General features: G+C 42.0%; 1 protein-coding gene across 6 annotated transcripts in view; it reads right to left on the reverse strand.

Moving 5' to 3' along the window:
• HTT (huntingtin) overlaps positions 1-16,713 on the reverse strand; it is a 99,641-nt gene extending 82,928 nt beyond the window's left edge. For 3 of the 6 annotated variants that reach the window (XM_064511493.1, XM_064511492.1, XM_064511491.1), the window contains exons 1-4: positions 16,222-16,710; positions 4,258-4,341; positions 3,672-3,792; positions 593-652 (exon numbers count right to left, since the gene is read on the reverse strand). In XM_064511493.1, coding sequence (XP_064367563.1) covers positions 593-652; positions 3,672-3,792; positions 4,258-4,341; positions 16,222-16,322 — 366 coding nt within the window. In that variant the 5' untranslated portion in view covers positions 16,323-16,710. Of the gene's footprint in view, positions 1-592; positions 653-3,671; positions 3,793-4,257; positions 4,342-16,221 lie in introns of all 6 variants that reach the window. The other 3 variants (XM_064511496.1, XM_064511495.1, XM_064511494.1) reach the window with 2 other exon arrangements.
• Positions 16,714-18,958: the final 2,245 nt, after the last annotated feature.

Genomic DNA, 18,958 nt, shown 5'->3' on the forward strand with positions numbered 1-18,958 from the left:
ATAAGGATAAGTAATAAAAAAACTGCATCTGAAATAAAAAATGTACATTTTTCAGAGCCATACAACAGATTCTGGCATGGCTCCCAACGTGATTCACAAACGAAATGCAGTTATGTCTATCTTGTGTGCTTCTGTTATACCCAACACCTCTCTTTCACCAACCCTATGAGTCTAACAGCAGCTATTCAAGAAGCATATGGCACCTGAACAATCAAGCATCTCCTCCTGCATCTGTTCATAACATGCAAAAAGGACAAGGCAACAGGGACTGCTGTCAGAGACAGTGTGAGTGAACAGTAAGAGCTATATAATCCCTTTCTCCAAGGTTTCTTGCTGGAAAAGAAAACTGTGCTATTCACACCAAATGCCCATAAATTTTCTGCCAGATAAGCTTTGAGTGCTAAAATCTAACAAGAGGGCCAACAGTGAGGAACTAAGTAGAGTAATATGTTGAACAGTCACAGATCTTTCCAAAGTGAAAATTTGACCTTGACATTAAAAAACATTCACTATTTATACTAATGCTACATTTCAATATACTAAAACACTTATTTGCCATATTCAAAAGGATGTGAAAGAAACCTAAACTCACCTTTTTAATCTCTTTATACAGTTCTAATTGTAACCTAGGAAGATTTGAATCCATCAAAGCCTGCAAGAAAACGCATTGAGAGTACACTGTATTAGAACAGAGGCACTCTAAAGTAACAGCGCTACACTTGCAACAAAACAGCTTTAAAAAAAAAAAGTATGGAACTATGTAACCATCCCTTATATATGACATATAAGAAGGAAAGTGTTGGATACAAGACACGGTGAGTACTAAAAAGGGACACCTTTATCTTCTGCACAAACACAAAAACGAAAAAGTAGACAATTCCACAAACTCTAATAGATATTTTCAGGTAATACTGACTACAACACTCGTTTGGTCTGCCTAGGAACAGCCATATGAGGTCAGACTACAGGTAGACCCAGCTTAAGATGTTTTCTGGCAAGGGCCAGAGACTCAAACAAATATTAAATCATAATACTACTATTCACAAGCAGTAAATGAGAGTTATTCCCTACTATACATCCCCAGCTTCTAGCAGCCTACCGTTCAGGTATTTCAAAAACTGAGGCTACATTTGCGCCATTACCTTTATCAGCCCCTGAGAAAGGTTTCTTCCATGAGTTAGTCTATTTTCCACATCCAGTTATTACTACCAAGTGTGGTGGACACTAAAAGTATTGTGTTCCACAACTGAACCAAGCACAGTGCAAAAAGGTATACATCTTAGTTAATTCTAAACCTGTAGCCTGATTAAGAATTAGGGTACACAAAATGAAAGTTCGCACCGAGAAGTAATAATTTCCTCCTCCTTTCAAAAGGAGGAGAGAAAAAATGAAAATGGTCATGCTATATATCATCTTTTCCTACAAAATACTTTCTATACATATGACTAACCTTACTTTTCCATTTTTTTCCTACATAGCACATACTACTATTTATAAAACATTTCCACCACCACTCCCCCAGGTGGAATAAGAACTTCATGCAATGTGCAAGTGCATACACGATGGATTTATACAGTAGCATAACACCATTTTGTATTTCATTCTTTACTCCTTGCCTACAAACTTCTATTTTCTATCTGCCTTTTGAACATCAACCATTAAGTTCACATCTTCATAGCATTACCCATGACAGGAAAATCTTATGGAGCATATGCTCATGTAGAGCCCAAAACTGCTGAAGCATAGTCACTGAAGTAACCTGGGATCCTCCAGAGGATGATTCCCCTATCCTAAACCTGTATGCCCAAGACCTTCATTTCCTCCCCACCATTTTACCAGGCAGCTTAACAAAAAGATATTACCTTGCCCAGAGAAAAAGAGGAAAAAAAAAAATCTTACCTTGCTTACAACCTTACACTATTGCACACACCACAACTATTAATTGTAGGTACCTAGACTATGCTAGAGGGGGATTAATCTCACTTACCCTATGAAAAATTAACTTATATAGGAAGTTTACTGGCGCTGTATGTAAAAGACACCGAACAACCCAAAAAAGCATCAGCTACAACTTGGCTTCAAGGATAAGTCGTCCTTACATCACACTCAACCACAGCAACTCTTTTTACCAGTGTAAACCTATATTGTTTTTATCAGGCTAGAATCTAAAAATTCATCCTAACCAGAAAAAATGAGACTAACTGTACTACCATCGGTGCTAACATTCCCCCCAGTATCATTAGCACAGGCAGCGCACTACAAGTTTGTAGGTCAGCTTCAGAAACAATTTAACATAACACCTCACCTCTAAAACATTTGATGACTCCCAACTGGACTTTTTTTTTTTTTTTTTTAAATAAAGGTATCACCAGAGCTAGTTACGCTTTGAGCCAGTTATGCTGTCTATGAAGTTGTGACAGGCAAGAGTAATGATATTTAAAGATGACATACAGAGGTCTATCTCAATGTATTTGTTGCTTCAGATTATAGCCTTGTCCGTAGAAGTGTTAGTGCTTTAATTCCACTAAACAGCATAATCTCCAGACAGACACAGTTATACAAAGAAAGTTTATTTCTATGTTCTTATACCTAGAGAGAGAAAATATAAAGCATCTTCCCCTTCTAAAATACCTGAGGTATTAAAAAACCGAATGCTGACTTACACGCAAGTTTAGGGCCCTGACCTTTCTGTTCCATTTCTCACAAGCATGTTACTTGCATGATCAAAAAATAAAACTCTACATCTTTTTGTTCCAGTATTTATATACCAGGCAGCGTCTTGGTTAAAGACTAAGTTGCTTCCACACAGCATAAAACATAGAAACAGAATGCAAATTATGACCAGCTTAGATTACAGTCAGTGACTAATATACACATGTGGTTGGAATATCACAACCATAATTTCATAGCTGTGACCAAGCAGCAACTGAAAAAAGGCTGTCATTTAATGTCCTCTTAATCTTTAAGGCAAACTATTATATCAAGATCTGAAAAAAGTTAAAGTTCCTGAGCTTACATAGAAACGTGCCAGAAAACAGCAACATTATTAAATAGCTTAGCGGACCAACTAACTTTGTTGTTTTATGTAACTGAAGTTTTAGATAACCAAAGTGGTTAACTTCACATCAAGCCTACAGAGGAGTTTGGTGGAAAGAAGGAAAACTGAAGTTAGTTAACATTCTTTAAGTCTGCTTCAGAGCATCATAAAAAACAAATTAACAGTTACATAACGGTGTACACATTTCATAGAGTGCTAAACTCCTATAAGCAGAAAAATATTTAAATAAGAATGAAAAACAAAAGTGGGGCAATAGATCAAAACAAAAAAAGCAAAAAATATTCTCACTTCCTCATTCCCTCCCGTTATATGATAACACTACATAATCAGCAGTGCTTCTCCATGAAGTTAATAAATGACTGATTAGAACACTGAAGTACAGAAGAGAAGTTAAAATCTTGATCCGATTAAATTAGATGCCTCCTCTGCACAAAAAAAACTCTCCTTAGAAGACATACAGAATTCCCTAAACAGGCTTACTTGACCTCTCAAAGACATTAAGAGAAATTATCAGGAATGAGAAATGCAATGATAAGTACATCATTTTGACTTTGTACAGGACACTGCATCCAGAAGAGGTCAAACCGGGTAACACAATACATAAAGTTCTTACTTTAATAACTTTATTAAGGCATTCATCAGCAACCATACGGACATCAGATTCTGCGTCCTCACTGCAGAGGAGGAAGAGTTCCATAGCAATCCCCAGCAGTTTCTGAAATTCTGGAGAATTTCTAAAGAAACAAGCATTAGAATATTAGAGCGCACACTACGAAAAGCAAACATCAATGTTATTTGGGGGGGAGGGAAGATTCATAATCCAATCACACATATACTATACAAAATTATAAAAGAGGAGAGAGGGTCTAATGGATAAGGCACTGCATCAGGAGTGGGAGATCTAGATCATTAGCCATCTCCAACTTCCTTGCATAACCTGGCAAGCTATTTGACCTCTGTATCTCAGTTGTATTCAGGTAGAAGGGAAATGCCTACTCTACCGATGCTTAAAAAAAATTACTTCTTAGACTTCGGGTTGATTAAAAACAAACAAACAAAGAAAACCACTTTGAAATTTGAGTTTTCAACACAAGCTTGCCAATTTAAAATCAGCAATTATCAGGAAGCTTCCAAATAGCTAATACTCCAAAATAGCTACTCATACTAACACAAAGAGTTACAGACAAACATTGTCTTACCTCAAAGACTGAGCAACTATATTTTCACATATTGTCAGGCAGTGATTCACTCGATCTTTCTTGGTAGTTGAAAGTTCTTTCTTTCTAAAAGAAGAACACAGTGTTATCTGAGATAAGATTTCAAAGCGAATGGTGACTATTTAAACACACTTGCCAGAAGAGTGTCTAAGATCATACAAGAAAAACATGCACTCTTCCAGCTATTATATAAACAGCTATTTATCAACTATCTCTAGACCCTAGGATCTCATAAACTAGAACTGCTGAGCGCATGCACATGAGAGCAGACAGGCACACAAGCAAAGGGAAGGGTATAGACTCAGAAAAAGAGTGAACCATTTAACAAGAAATGTCATTAAGTCCATAACTGGGAAAATATTTGGTAAACAGAAAACTGAAGAATGAAGAGGAGTAGAGGGAAAAGGAGGAAAAAGTCAAACAGACAGAGAAAAGCTGAAATAAAAACACTGATAAAAAGGCTGGAGAAAGGAAGCAACAGGAACAAGCACTGAAGACTCAAAAACACCACTTTTAAAAGACCTTCCTCACATGTAGTTTCACCTTAGCCTTTTTTTTTTGATTGATGAGAAATCAACCATTCTCTATCTGCATTGAAAAGGATGTTGAGGTAATCCTACCATACGCCACATTCCCCTAAATGGTTTTGTACCAAAAAAAAAACAAAAACAAAAACAAAAAAAACCCCACCACACACCAAAAAAACCACACACCATCATGCAAAGCTCTAGCACAGTCTATGCATGTTAAGAATAACGTCCCTAAGGTAACACTTGTATAGTCCAGGCAAGGCTAAGCTTAGTCAACTTGCGGCAAATGAGGTTAAAAGGGAAGAAAAGAGGATTCACAAGGGTCAAAGAAAGACTGGTCTACACTCACTTCAGTAACGTCACAACTCTGAACTCTTAACTCAGGGAGAGAGACAGACGAGAGAGAGAGAGAGAGAGAGAGAGACAGACAGACGAGAGAGAGAGAGAGAGAGAGAGACAGACAGACAGACGAGAGAGAGAGAGAGAGACAGACAGACAGACGAGAGAGAGAGAGAGAGACAGACAGACAGACGAGAGAGAGAGAGAGAGACAGACAGACAGACGAGAGAGAGAGAGAGAGACAGACAGACAGACGAGAGAGAGAGAGAGAGACAGACAGACAGACGAGAGAGAGAGAGAGAGACAGACAGACAGACGAGAGAGAGAGAGAGAGACAGACAGACGGACGAGAGAGAGAGAGAGACAGACAGACGGACGAGAGAGAGAGAGAGAGACAGACAGACGGACGAGAGAGAGAGAGAGAGACAGACAGACGGACGAGAGAGAGAGAGAGAGAGACAGACAGACGGACGAGAGAGAGAGAGAGAGAGACAGACAGACGGACGAGAGAGAGAGAGAGACAGACAGACGGACGAGAGAGAGAGAGAGACAGACAGACGGACGAGAGAGAGAGAGAGACAGACAGACGGACGAGAGAGAGAGAGAGACAGACAGACGGACGAGAGAGAGAGAGACAGACGGACGAGAGAGAGAGAGACAGACAGACGGACGAGAGAGAGAGACAGACAGACGGACGAGAGAGAGAGACAGACAGACGGACGAGAGAGAGAGACAGACAGACGGACGAGAGAGAGAGACAGACAGACGGACGAGAGAGAGAGACAGACAGACGGACGAGAGAGAGAGACAGACAGACGGACGAGAGAGAGAGACAGACAGACGGACGAGAGAGAGAGACAGACAGACGGACGAGAGAGAGAGACAGACAGACGGACGAGAGAGAGAGACAGACAGACGGACGAGAGAGAGAGACAGACAGACGGACGAGAGAGAGAGACAGACAGACGGACGAGAGAGAGAGACAGACAGACGGACGAGAGAGAGAGACAGACAGACGGACGAGAGAGACAGACAGACAGACAGACGGACGAGAGAGACAGACAGACAGACAGACGAGAGAGACAGACAGACAGACAACGAGAGAGACAGACAGACAGACAACGAGAGAGACAGACAGACAGACAACGAGAGAGACAGACAGACAACGAGAGAGACAGACAGACAACGAGAGAGACAGACAGACAGACAACGAGAGAGACAGACAGACAGACAACGAGAGAGACAGACAGACAGACAACGAGAGAGACAGACAGACAGACAACGAGAGAGACAGACAGACAACGAGAGAGACAGACAGACAGACAACGAGAGAGACAGACAGACAGACAACGAGAGAGACAGACAGACAGACAACGAGAGAGACAGACAGACAGACAACGAGAGAGACAGACAGACAGACAACGAGAGAGACAGACAGACAGACAACGAGAGAGACAGACAGACAGACAACGAGAGAGACAGACAGACAGACAACGAGAGAGACAGACAGACAGACAACGAGAGAGACAGACAGACAGACAGACAACGAGAGAGACAGACAGACAGACAACGAGAGAGACAGACAGACAGACAACGAGAGAGACAGACAGACAGACAGACAACGAGAGAGACAGACAGACAGACAGACAACGAGAGAGACAGACAGACAGACAGACAACGAGAGAGACAGACAGACAGACAGACAACGAGAGAGACAGACAGACAGACAGACAACGAGAGAGACAGACAGACAGACAACGAGAGAGACAGACAGACAGACAACGAGAGAGACAGACAGACAGACAACGAGAGAGACAGACAGACAGACAACGAGAGAGACAGACAGACAGACAACGAGAGAGACAGACAGACAGACAACGAGAGAGACAGACAGACAGACAACGAGAGAGACAGACAGACAGACAACGAGACAGACAGACAGACAACGAGACAGACAGACAGACAGACAACGAGACAGACAGACAGACAACGAGACAGACAGACAGACAGACAACGAGAGAGACAGACAGACAGACAGACAACGAGACAGACAGACAGACAGACAGACAACGAGACAGACAGACAGACAGACAGACAACGAGAGAGACAGACAGACAGACAACGAGAGAGACAGACAGACAGACAACGAGAGAGACAGACAGACAGACAACGAGAGAGACAGACAGACAGACAACGAGAGAGACAGACAGACAGACAACGAGAGAGACAGACAGACAGACAACGAGAGAGACAGACAGACAGACAACGAGAGAGACAGACAGACAGACAACGAGAGAGACAGACAGACAGACAACGAGAGAGACAGACAGACAGACAACGAGAGAGACAGACAGACAGACAACGAGAGAGACAGACAGACAGACAACGAGAGAGACAGACAGACAGACAGACAACGAGACAGACAGACAGACAGACAACGAGAGAGACAGACAGACAGACAGACAACGAGAGAGACAGACAGACAGACAGACAGACAACGAGACAGACAGACAGACAGACAACGAGAGAGACAGACAGACAGACAGACAACGAGAGAGACAGACAGACAGACAACGAGAGAGACAGACAGACAGACAACGAGAGAGACAGACAGACAGACAACGAGAGAGACAGACAGACAACGAGAGAGACAGACAGACAGACAACGAGAGAGACAGACAGACAGACAACGAGAGAGACAGACAGACAGACAACGAGAGAGACAGACAGACAGACAGACAACGAGAGAGACAGACAGACAGACAACGAGAGAGACAGACAGACAGACAACGAGAGAGACAGACAGACAGACAACGAGAGAGACAGACAGACAGACAGACAACGAGAGAGACAGACAGACAGACAGACAACGAGAGAGACAGACAGACAGACAGACAACGAGAGAGACAGACAGACAGACAACGAGAGAGACAGACAGACAGACAACGAGAGAGACAGACAGACAGACAACGAGAGAGACAGACAGACAGACAACGAGAGAGACAGACAGACAGACAACGAGAGAGACAGACAGACAGACAACGAGAGAGACAGACAGACAGACAACGAGAGAGACAGACAGACAGACAACGAGACAGACAGACAGACAGACAACGAGACAGACAGACAGACAGACAACGAGAGAGACAGACAGACAGACAACGAGAGAGACAGACAGACAGACAGACAACGAGAGAGACAGACAGACAGACAGACAGACAACGAGAGAGACAGACAGACAGACAGACAGACAACGAGAGAGACAGACAGACAGACAGACAGACAACGAGAGAGACAGACAGACAGACAGACAGACAACGAGAGAGACAGACAGACAGACAGACAACGAGAGAGACAGACAGACAGACAGACAACGAGAGAGACAGACAGACAGACAGACAGACAACGAGAGAGACAGACAGACAGACAGACAGACAACGAGAGAGACAGACAGACAGACAGACAGACAGACAACGAGAGAGACAGACAGACAGACAGACAGACAACGAGAGAGACAGACAGACAGACAGACAACTCCCACTTTATTTTAAGGGCACCTTCTCATAATCATATTCTAATACTGATGTCCATCAAGATGGTGACGAAATATTCCCAAGTCTCTACAATGCTGAAAATGAAAAACCTGAGAACTGGGGGGAGGCAGCACCCAAGTGTATTCCTCCCAAGAGGCAAAACTTTGTCCAGAATAATACCCATAGCAGCATCCAAAATTCTAACCCTAGTCTAAACCAGTGGAAGAAAGGACACAACTTTTCCCAGAATGCAAGGATAAAAACATGTATTTCTCTCTCTTAAATGTGCAAGAGGTACTACGATTGAACAGAAGGGTGTAAACATAACCCTATTAACCACAAAGCCCTTTCCTCGAAGGCCCATCAATATAGGGCACTCCTTAAAGGAGCCCCTTACAGTAGCTGACATAGAGGCTCTCCATGCAAGGCTACCAAGACTGTGGTAGTTTCATGCTATTAAACAACACACTGCAAAGCTGCAATGGGTTGAGAGCAATCAAAAAGTTCCAGGAAAACAGTTTCTGAACTATGCGGTCATGACCAAACGCAGTGCTGCAAGCCTCACAGAAAGATTTGGACTGTGATTTAGGCTCATGAGCCCAACTGAGGTGGGGAACACAACCACAGAGGTTTGGGAATCACTATTCAGTCTGATCCAGCACCACCAATGACACATCAGAAGATGCATTTTCTTAACCCCTTAGCTAAAGAATATTAAAAATGCAGCAGCCCAGATCACTGACACTCCATAGGATAGCAACATATGGCCTACAAAACAAATACTTCCCACTCCAGCCCCAGCCCCTCAAGTTAAGACATTTCCATGCACACAATCAGGGAAAAACATCGAAAATAAAAAAAAATCAAATCAATAATGGAGAACATTGTGACAACAGTGAGGAAAACAGCGCTTGACTCTCCTACCTCCCCAACTTGAGGTGACCCTTTTGATTAGCAGATAAAGGAATACTTGTCTAGAAGACCCACAAAGAGAAAGAAGCTTTATAGATAAGAATGCATTTTTAAAGGAAGTTCAGTATACAGACGAAAAAAAAATCCAATTTCAGATTTATAAAAGCCAGCTGTCAAACAAACCACGTCCCATTCATGGCCTTGGGAAAACTAAAACATAGCACAAGAAGATGCTCCTGCTGAAATAAGCAGATCAAAAAGAGAAATTCAATTTACAATGGCCTCAGGTGATGGCTATGCTCTCCCTCAAGATGCATTCTCAACCTAAGTGAACCAGCATGTTCAAGCTCTTGCTGGTTATGATCAAATGCTCTATGAAAATGAATATAAGGAATAGCCTGATGCTTCAAAAATTTAATAAAATGCCAGCAAGCTAGCAAACTTACAATGAAGTTTGTATAACACCGCATTTAGACACCACACTTCCTTTGGTAACAGAACATATGATTTTTAATCTATGCCAGATTCAACTACTACTCAAGCTGTTAGAAAAAAAAGTTTTAAGTGACCACTCAAAAAATTACAGTCCTACACTCAGATTCAATTAACAGTATAGCATCCAGTAAAATTTTTAAGGGGGGAAGGGGGAAGAGTTTTCTTTCTCTAGTAAGGCTGAAAATCTAGAAGCATTGCAGAGCACAATATGTAAAGTTCATAATTTGCAAAACTTGTAATCATTCACTTTATCATGATTTAAACTCCTATAAGCCTTTATACCCAAGGGAAGAATTAGAAGTTTCTTCCCTTCTCCACTCCCAACCCTTCCAAAAAAGGAACTGAAGAAAATGAATGAGATAGGTTCACAAGTACCACAGCTAAGTTTTCATTAAATTTCATTCAATTTCATTATACACAGTGTCACCTACTCTTAACTTTATTGACACAGAATCACTTAAAAGAAAGCAGAAGATGTTTTCAATAACTAACCAGTAACATTACTGGAACTGAACCACACACCCAAAAGTACCTCTGCTGTATTTGTATCATAACAAAGAGAATCTTCCTTTTTGTTCTCAAGTGAAAATTAAATCATTTGTATTTTTAACATTTAGTTTTATTTTCCATCTTACAGATCTAAAGTAGCAAAAATGTGTTTTGAAATAAGTTAGAAAAACAAACAAGACAGCCTTTAGCAGTAACATTAACATAGTTAACACAACATTGAGGACCAACAGTAATTAACCAATAAGTACTTTAAAGTAAGGTAACACAAAATACTCTGTTAGACAAAAATTTTGAGGACCTAAACCGTAAGAATTCTAACAGCTTCAACATAAGGCTCTAATAATATTACTGTTTCTGAAATGTCATTCCTTTTAAGTACCCTTGTCATCTTTCTTCCATCAGATTGAAAGGCAGGGGGGTTTAAAAGTGTTTGCTATGAACATTTCAGATTTTCTCCCAGGAATCTTCTTCTCTCGCTCCAGAAATATTTTCCCTTTTAAAAGTTTAAATAATAGTCTGGAATAAAAATATTTTTCCATTGCACATTGGTCAGCATTTTGTTTACATCAGCTTCATTGGCCTGTGTTCTCCTCTCTCCTCTGCCCCCACACACAAAGCACAGAAGGAAAAATAATGAAAATTTCTTTTGGCTGATGTATGACAAAAATTCTAATGGTAATTTAAAATCTCCTTTCATCCTCAAATAACCTGGAAAATCTTGTAAGTAAATTTAAATGTGAAATTTCCTTAACTAGAAAGGCATTTAAACACCATTAAAGAAGAATTTTACAAATCAATGAACGGAAAGCTGTGGAAGACAGAAGATGAGAAAGTCATACTCAAGCAACTGGCAGAATATGAGTAACCAACCTGAATTTGATAAAAATATACAATGACTTTCTCTATTAGCTCTTGAAAAAGCACCAAAGAACCTTTAACAGCACTTTTGGATCACCTCTAACAAAACAGTAAATGTTTTCTAAAACATCCAAGTGATTTTGCAACTTAGGTGCCTGTTCACATCAATGATACTTAAGAAAAAACAATAAATCACTTCACGTTTTACAAAAATTTAACCTTGCAGTGCTCACATCTGTTTCTAGCAGCATTTTCAATATATATTCAATCCAAGAATAGAATTTATCGATTCCAGGCACATTTGAACTTGCCCATGAGCTCATTATTTCAGATACAAAACACACTAAAATTGCTGAATGAGACTGCTTTCAGAATAAAGTTTTTTAAATATAACATAGCCCTGAACAAGGCAAGCAGTAGTATGCAATACTACCCATACTAGTACAGATCTCTTATGAAGATTTCTGCAAAAGAACAGCTCATCTAACACTGAATTTATGCCTGAAATGAGTAATTCAAGCTTTCTGTATTTAGGCTGTATTTTTTGTTTTTAATGTGAAAACTAAGAAGGAATGCATGTAGTGCACAGGTTACCATTAAACTGGAAGAATAGGAACTAGAGGTGAAAATTAACTAGTCACTATCAATCAAGGGGAAGAAGAACAAGCATTGAACTGAGTTGGCAGTACTGAGTCTTTCATCTGCCATTTCCTAAGTCAGCTTCCAAGAAAATAGCTTTTGAAGGAAAGAAACGAAAGGCTGAAGACACAAACCCCTAATATGTATCATGTGCATGCACAGATTTTCTGTGTCAGTAGAGAGAGGATAACAGAACAATATTTTGTATATCTTGAGACAGAATTCATGATTAAAAAAAAAAGAGCAGCACTATTCAGAAGTATTATAAAGTCCTCAGGCAAACAACTGCTGGTGACCATACTGGGGGGTTGGCAGAAGGACAGCAACACCATCACATGTTTCTTAGAAGAGAGCTGCAATAGCAAGCCACTCTTTCCAGTTCCACAGACAAAAGAAGGCAGACGATATTAGAAGTAGCAGGTAGCTATGGGAGAGCCTCATCTCAGAGTTTTAATCTTCTTCTGGCTTCTACAGACAGTCTCCAGCCAAGAAGATTAACAAGCAATATAAGAGAAGCAGCAAGCCCAGAGAATTTTGCACTCACAAGTCCTAGAACAGCTGGTTAATAAGAGTTCCAACTCACTCGTGTTGATTTTTACTAAGCCTTTGAAGTAAGAAAGTTTAAAGAGACTGCAAAAGCACTAATGCTGACACAGCATTAAGGAAAAAAAGAGTCAAGCCAAATAGCTTGGCATCAGTCTTGAGCAAAGTAATGGGAAAATTCAAAGAAGATTCTATAAATAAAGAACAGAAATATGAGTTGGTCAAGAAATAAATGAAATACAATAAAGCCTCAATATAAGGGACACTTCAAAAAAAGTGAGTGTTAGCACATTCAATAACAGTCAGCCAAATAGACTAGAAGACCATACCCTAGACACAGTAACTCCAAAAACTGTCTAGGAATCACCACTGACAAGAAACTCAATGGGAATTATCCATATTCACCTTGTCCTCAGTTAAGCTGGGGAGTAACAAGAAGCAGGAAACTGATGATAACAATATACACAGCACCAGTAAAATCTATGACCACAGCTGCAGTCAATCAAAAAAACCCTAGAAAAGTTGTTCAAGTACAGAAAAATACCTAGTATTCTAGAGTTTTTTGGTTCTTGCAGAATCTTTTGCTGCAAAGCTAATAGTTAGAACCAAACGCCAAAAAAAAGTCAAATGAGAAAGAGAACATAGTTTAAAATGATTACAATAATTAACTATTAGATCAATTTAACAAGAAAAAAGGTGAATTCTTTACCTTTGGAACAACCAAATGAAAGCTGGATACTCTTTCAGAAGAAACATTAGCAAGTCATTCTGCTCCGCTCACTGACAAATTGTAAAAACGAATACAGTGTAGAAAATAAGATGTGGTCTAACAGTTCATCTGGTCTTCAGTGTCACTGATTGAATTTTTACATCAAACGAATCAAAATTTAGGTTGGTGGCAGCTTTGTATTCAAAAAAACAACAATCCCTCCCCCCCCAAAAAATTTAAGGGTCTGAAAAAAGTAAAAAATCGATATGGGAGAAAAAGTGCCTCAGCAGAAGCATGTAGAAGCAACATAATGACAGGGAGCTCAACCTGTTTTCATAGAGAAGAGCAAGAGAAACTAGAGAGAAGGCCAGAAATTGACTTGTGTCTATAATGCATAAAAGTGTACCACATTCTTCTGCAAATTAAAACTTCTCAAAATAGAAAAAGCTCTTACCTCTCTGGTAAAAGCTTGAATTCAATTAATATTTTAATAATAAAGCTAGGATATTCATTTCATCAAGATAACAAAAGTCATTTATCTTACAAGAATAAAACAAACAAACAAAAAAACTTCTTCAACACATTTGTGCAAACAATTATGTCTTACTATACTCCAGTTTCTCTCTATGGTCTTACAACATTTCATAGCATCAGACAAACAGCCCTTAGCAGGACTCATTCACTAACCAGATGTGGAGTGAGTGGTTTTTACCAGAAAAATGTTTTAAAGGTAGTTTTTGCCTACTCTAATAAGGAGTTGGGGGTGGGGGGGGCTGGTAGGGGTAATATTATGTTGTCAGAATTTCCAGTAACTTATTTTGAAATAAGAAAAAGAGTAGAGATCACCAGCAAGTCTTATTTTCATGGTAGCAGAAAAACATAGCTATTGCAAAAGAAGGTGTACATCCCAAGCACCTCTCTCTCACATGGATTTTCCTTGAAATACTCACTATTTAACAATAGACTGTCCTCAAGTTTACATTCCTGCAAGCTACTTCCATCCTCTTGTTGTTTGTATCTTTTTAACTGCAGCTTCTTAAGCACTTGAAAATGTAAGATTTCAAGCCTGCACTTCCTAGACATCTTTTTAATTGTAATCCATTTTACCATTTGAACTAAAAAAAAAAAAAAACCCACACAGTCCATCCACTTACTTGTGTGTTATTACATAGTAATACTGTCTAACAAAATCTAATAAAAACCACAATTAAGTGGACTACCTCTCCCAAAGATGCGAGGAAAACACATTGGCATTTTTCCTTTCAAGTCCATTACCAAAAAAACACAGACAGAAGCATGGTAAGATGTAACCTGGTATTTTACAAAAAGTTTAGGTAACTTTGTCAGCAAAGACTGCCACAAGATCCTGTCACAGGCTTTTGTGAGGCTTAGGGCTGTTACAGAATTTGTATAGCTCCTGGAGGCATGCAACACTATCAGCTTTCTGAAAACATACAGCCTATTTTTAAACACAAAGCAAGATCAACAAGAACAATTACAAGCCTAGCTTTTTAACAGTTTGAGTACAGCAGGCCTACATTCGGACCCTCAAACCAGAAGTATTACACCCCTCACCAAGCATCACAAATAATTAACAGGCCTTTCTTTCTTAAGAACATGATCTTACCAATAACTTTTTAGATAGACTTTTTTTTTCCCACTCCATATAAGAAAGATTGGAAACAGATATCCACCTATCCACCATGTCACACAAAGCACTAGCACAAAAAAAAAAATGCACATAACAGAGCAGTAAGTCTCAGCAAACCATGAAGACATCTAGAAAGAACTGGCTCACGAATGAGAGATGAGCCAACTTTTTCATCCATTATACTCTGAAAGTGTGAAAATGCATTGAGATTGTTTGAGACAACACTCTCCAAACAGTATGAACCACGATAATTTAGTTGGCAAACATACTGGAGTGTACTGTGGGAGCAGGTGGCTAAGAGCCCAGCTCTACTGCTTATCATCATCTGCCAAAACACTCTGAAACTGCCAATTTAGAAGTTACCTGCTCCTCAGCCCTTCTGCTTCTCCTGTTTCACTGATACCTGGAGCAAAAGCAATACCGTGACTCACATATTTGCCTAGTAAAAATCTCCATGCCTTTTCACCTGTTCAATAAAAGTTATTTTTAGAGAAAGCTAATGTAATGGGCAGCACTCTGGTACTGAACAGCTCCTTGTCCTCCAACAAAGCACTAGGATCAGAGACCAGAACATCACATGGATGCAAAAAGGCGTCTCTTCAATGTATTTGCCCCGATGTTTTAAGAAAGCCAAATGATATCAGAAACATTTAAATTAACTCTTTCTGGGTCTCACCACAGCAAGTCAGTCACAGGACAAAACTTGAAATAAACAGACATCCACATCAACTACCTCCAAATTTATCAGAGCTTAGACTTTAAGTCATACTCACTTTTTTGTCATTTTTTCAGCAACACATTAGCTGAAAATAACATTCCACTTTCTAGAAACAGCCTGTGAAAGTGATACAGCATTGCTGTATCTCCCATTCACTGTCCACGCCACTGCATATTCAAACGCATTTACCGAGCAAGTTATTCCCACTTTAAACTTTATAAACAAAAAGTAGGCAGTGCTCCTAGTCACGTCCGCAGCTACAACCTCCGGCCAAGAAGAGGGAAGCACCCCGAGGTAACGCCGCCGGGGGTGCCCGGGCACCAGCTGCCGCTCAGGCTGCCAGCAGTTCCTGAGCGGCAGCAGCCTGGCGGGGCGGGCTGGGCTTCCCCAGGAGAAGACGGCTGGGGAGGACATTAGAATCCTCCTTCCGCAGGCAAGGATGTCACCAAAGCGTTTCGGGAACCTGCGGGTGAGGGGAGCCCTCCCAGTGCCCGGGGCCGCTCACTTACGGTCTCTGGAGCGGCTCCTCGGGGATGGCAGCCGGTCCCTGCTGCTGCTGGAAAGAGCGCAGCGACTCGAAGGCCTTCATCAGCTTCTCCATGGTGGCCATGTCCGCTCCGCTCCGCTCCGCCCGCGCCGGCGGCACCGGCCCGCCGCGCCTCCCCGCCCTCTCGCAGGCGCCCGGCGGCGCCCGCCTTCCTCCTCGCGGGCCCGACTCTGCCTCTCTTTCTGCCCGGCGCGCTCAAGCCAGCTGAGGCGCCGCCGCCGCCTCACGCCGCGCCGGTGGCGGTCGCTGCGCCGAGCCACCCGTCACGGCTGCAATGAATGAGGCAGACGCCGCAGGGGGCCGCGAGCACTCCCCAGCCGCCCCGCCGCCATCTTGAACCCGTCCCGTCAACCCCCACGCCGCTACCCCGCCCCCTTCCCGCGCTGCTCCACCCGCTCAGCAGCCGGGTTCCAACGGCGGGCAACGCCGCGCATGCGCAGCCGCCCCCCTCCCGCGTCGCCCAGCCTGGAGTCACGTGCGCACCCCTAACGTACGTACACACACAGAGGCACGCGACCAAGCTGAGGGGCGGGGCAGCAGGGAGAGCGACAACCTCGCTGACCAATCAGAAAGAAAGCACCGCCCCACCCCAAAGGTCACAGCACAGTGCTTCAGGCAAGCCCCAGCTCGTGGCGCGGACCAACGGCGCTCACGTGCCCCCGCCGGCCCCGCCCCCTGACCTCGAGCTCGGCCGTTGCCTCGCCCAGCAGCCCCCGGGTCCTCGAGCCCGGGCGGCGCGGGAAGCACCTCCCCCCGTAGGGGGAGGGGAGGCGGACTCGCGCTGCGGTACCGCACCCCGCCCCGCGGCAGCTGCAAACGGCTCCGAGGGCGCCGGAGTGCAGCGCTGCTGGTGGGCGCCCGGCGGCTGCGCCCCTCGCCCCTCCGGCACTGCCCAGCCCTCCCGGCTTGTCGTTTTTAGTTTAGGCTGCTCTGTGCCTGACGCGTGTGTGGAGACGAGGAAATGGTTAGAGGAATAAAACACTTAAACCTTGGCAACCTACGACTTCCAGCACTCCTCTCAGGCTTCCTGCTTTGCTTTATCTGAGGACGTTTTTATACACTTTAGACTTTGGAATATTCAGGTTCACATGAGTGGTGACAGAGTCCCTCTTGCTCTGAAGTTATAAGAACGTGCCTGCAAAGCAAAAAAAAAAAAAAAATCACAAAAAGTAGTATCCACCTCTGACACAGCAGAATTTGAACTTTAGCCCCTGTGCACAAATTTCCTACCCCCATACAACTCATATTCTATTCTTGATGTAAATGCTGGAAAAGCCATAAACAGTCTAACTGAGAAAAAGATAGCGTTGTTGCCAAATACTCCATAAAACATTTCTCTGTCAGTTTCATTAGTATGTTAATAACAAGAGATACACCCTTTGAAATGCTTCTCAAAGTCAATTGTGTATCTATAGTCCTGAAAGCAATTTGAATTATAACAAAGCCTCAATTTCATTATAAAAGTGTGACAAAAAGTGTACTCATTTAAGTTGTGAATTTTAAAGGTAGAAATAGAGTAAGATACGATTCCCAATTATCTTGTGATACAGCTTGCAGAGTTTTTCCAGACCATATGGATGATCATTAATTTTTTATTCAGCAAATGATGCATGAAAAGATGAGAGCGGAAGGTTGCATTCACTACGCAATAGTTGCATGTACCACTCCACACTTTGAAATAAGTTTAAGCACATTAAAGAGAGCACAAGCTCTTATCAAAGACTAAACAAGCCACCTATCAAGTCAGGCTTGGCACAGTTGTTTTGAAGCTTTAGATCAAAGTACATGCCAGTCCCCTAAGGGGTGCTGACTCGCAGGCAGACATGGTAAGGCAGCGCATGCCCCTAAAGCAGCGCTAGTCTTTGTTCTTGTCTTCTCAGACTGTCTTGGCCCTATCTGCCCTGGGGCTTTTTACCCATAAGTTGGGATAACTGGAAGAAAAGCACCCAGGGATATCTTGGATTAGGCTTTTTCTTTGGCAAGTGTGATATTAATAGGTTCCCCCAATTTAAATTCGGTGACACAAGCAAAAACAGGGATCATGTCACTGGTCCTGTTCCAATAGCGGCCCCACAAAAACAGATGGGCCAACAGAAATAAAGGCACCGAAAACCAGCAAGGGGCATGCACAAGCAGGCAGGCTTAGAAAGCGGGAAAGCCATCATTACCATGAAGAAAAAAAAGTCATACTCTTAATGGAGTAACACGCAATACATAAAATGTTATATATATAACTTAAATGATAAATTTGTCTCCACCTCCAGAAGGAAAACAGAAGAAACATGCTTTTACCTTATCTAAAAGGAAGACCATTTAAGTCATGAATGTGGAAAGGTTTCCCAAGCATAGGCTTGTGAAATACTCTTAACAGAGGGCTACTTCAGTGTGTTCAAGAACAGGTTAGACGAGCACGTCAAGAATGTTTTTGGCCCTATCACAGTACAAATGCTTAAATGCTTCTCCTGAAGTCACTCTTGACCCTACGTTTCTACGTTTCTGTGGCTGCACAAACACAAGTAGGTACTTGGCACCACTAGGATAAACAGTCCAATAGACTTCATGAGAGTACTGGCCCATGTAGTTGAATATATATGTAGAGGTATTTTGCAATATACCATAGCAGAGTTACATTATCATTAGTCACTTAAATATATGCTGTTTTGTATAACGATTGAGTGCTTAGCCTTTCAATTCATAAG

This window comes from Dromaius novaehollandiae, chromosome 4 (assembly GCF_036370855.1).
Source record: "Dromaius novaehollandiae isolate bDroNov1 chromosome 4, bDroNov1.hap1, whole genome shotgun sequence".
NCBI lineage: Eukaryota > Metazoa > Chordata > Aves > Casuariiformes > Dromaiidae > Dromaius > Dromaius novaehollandiae.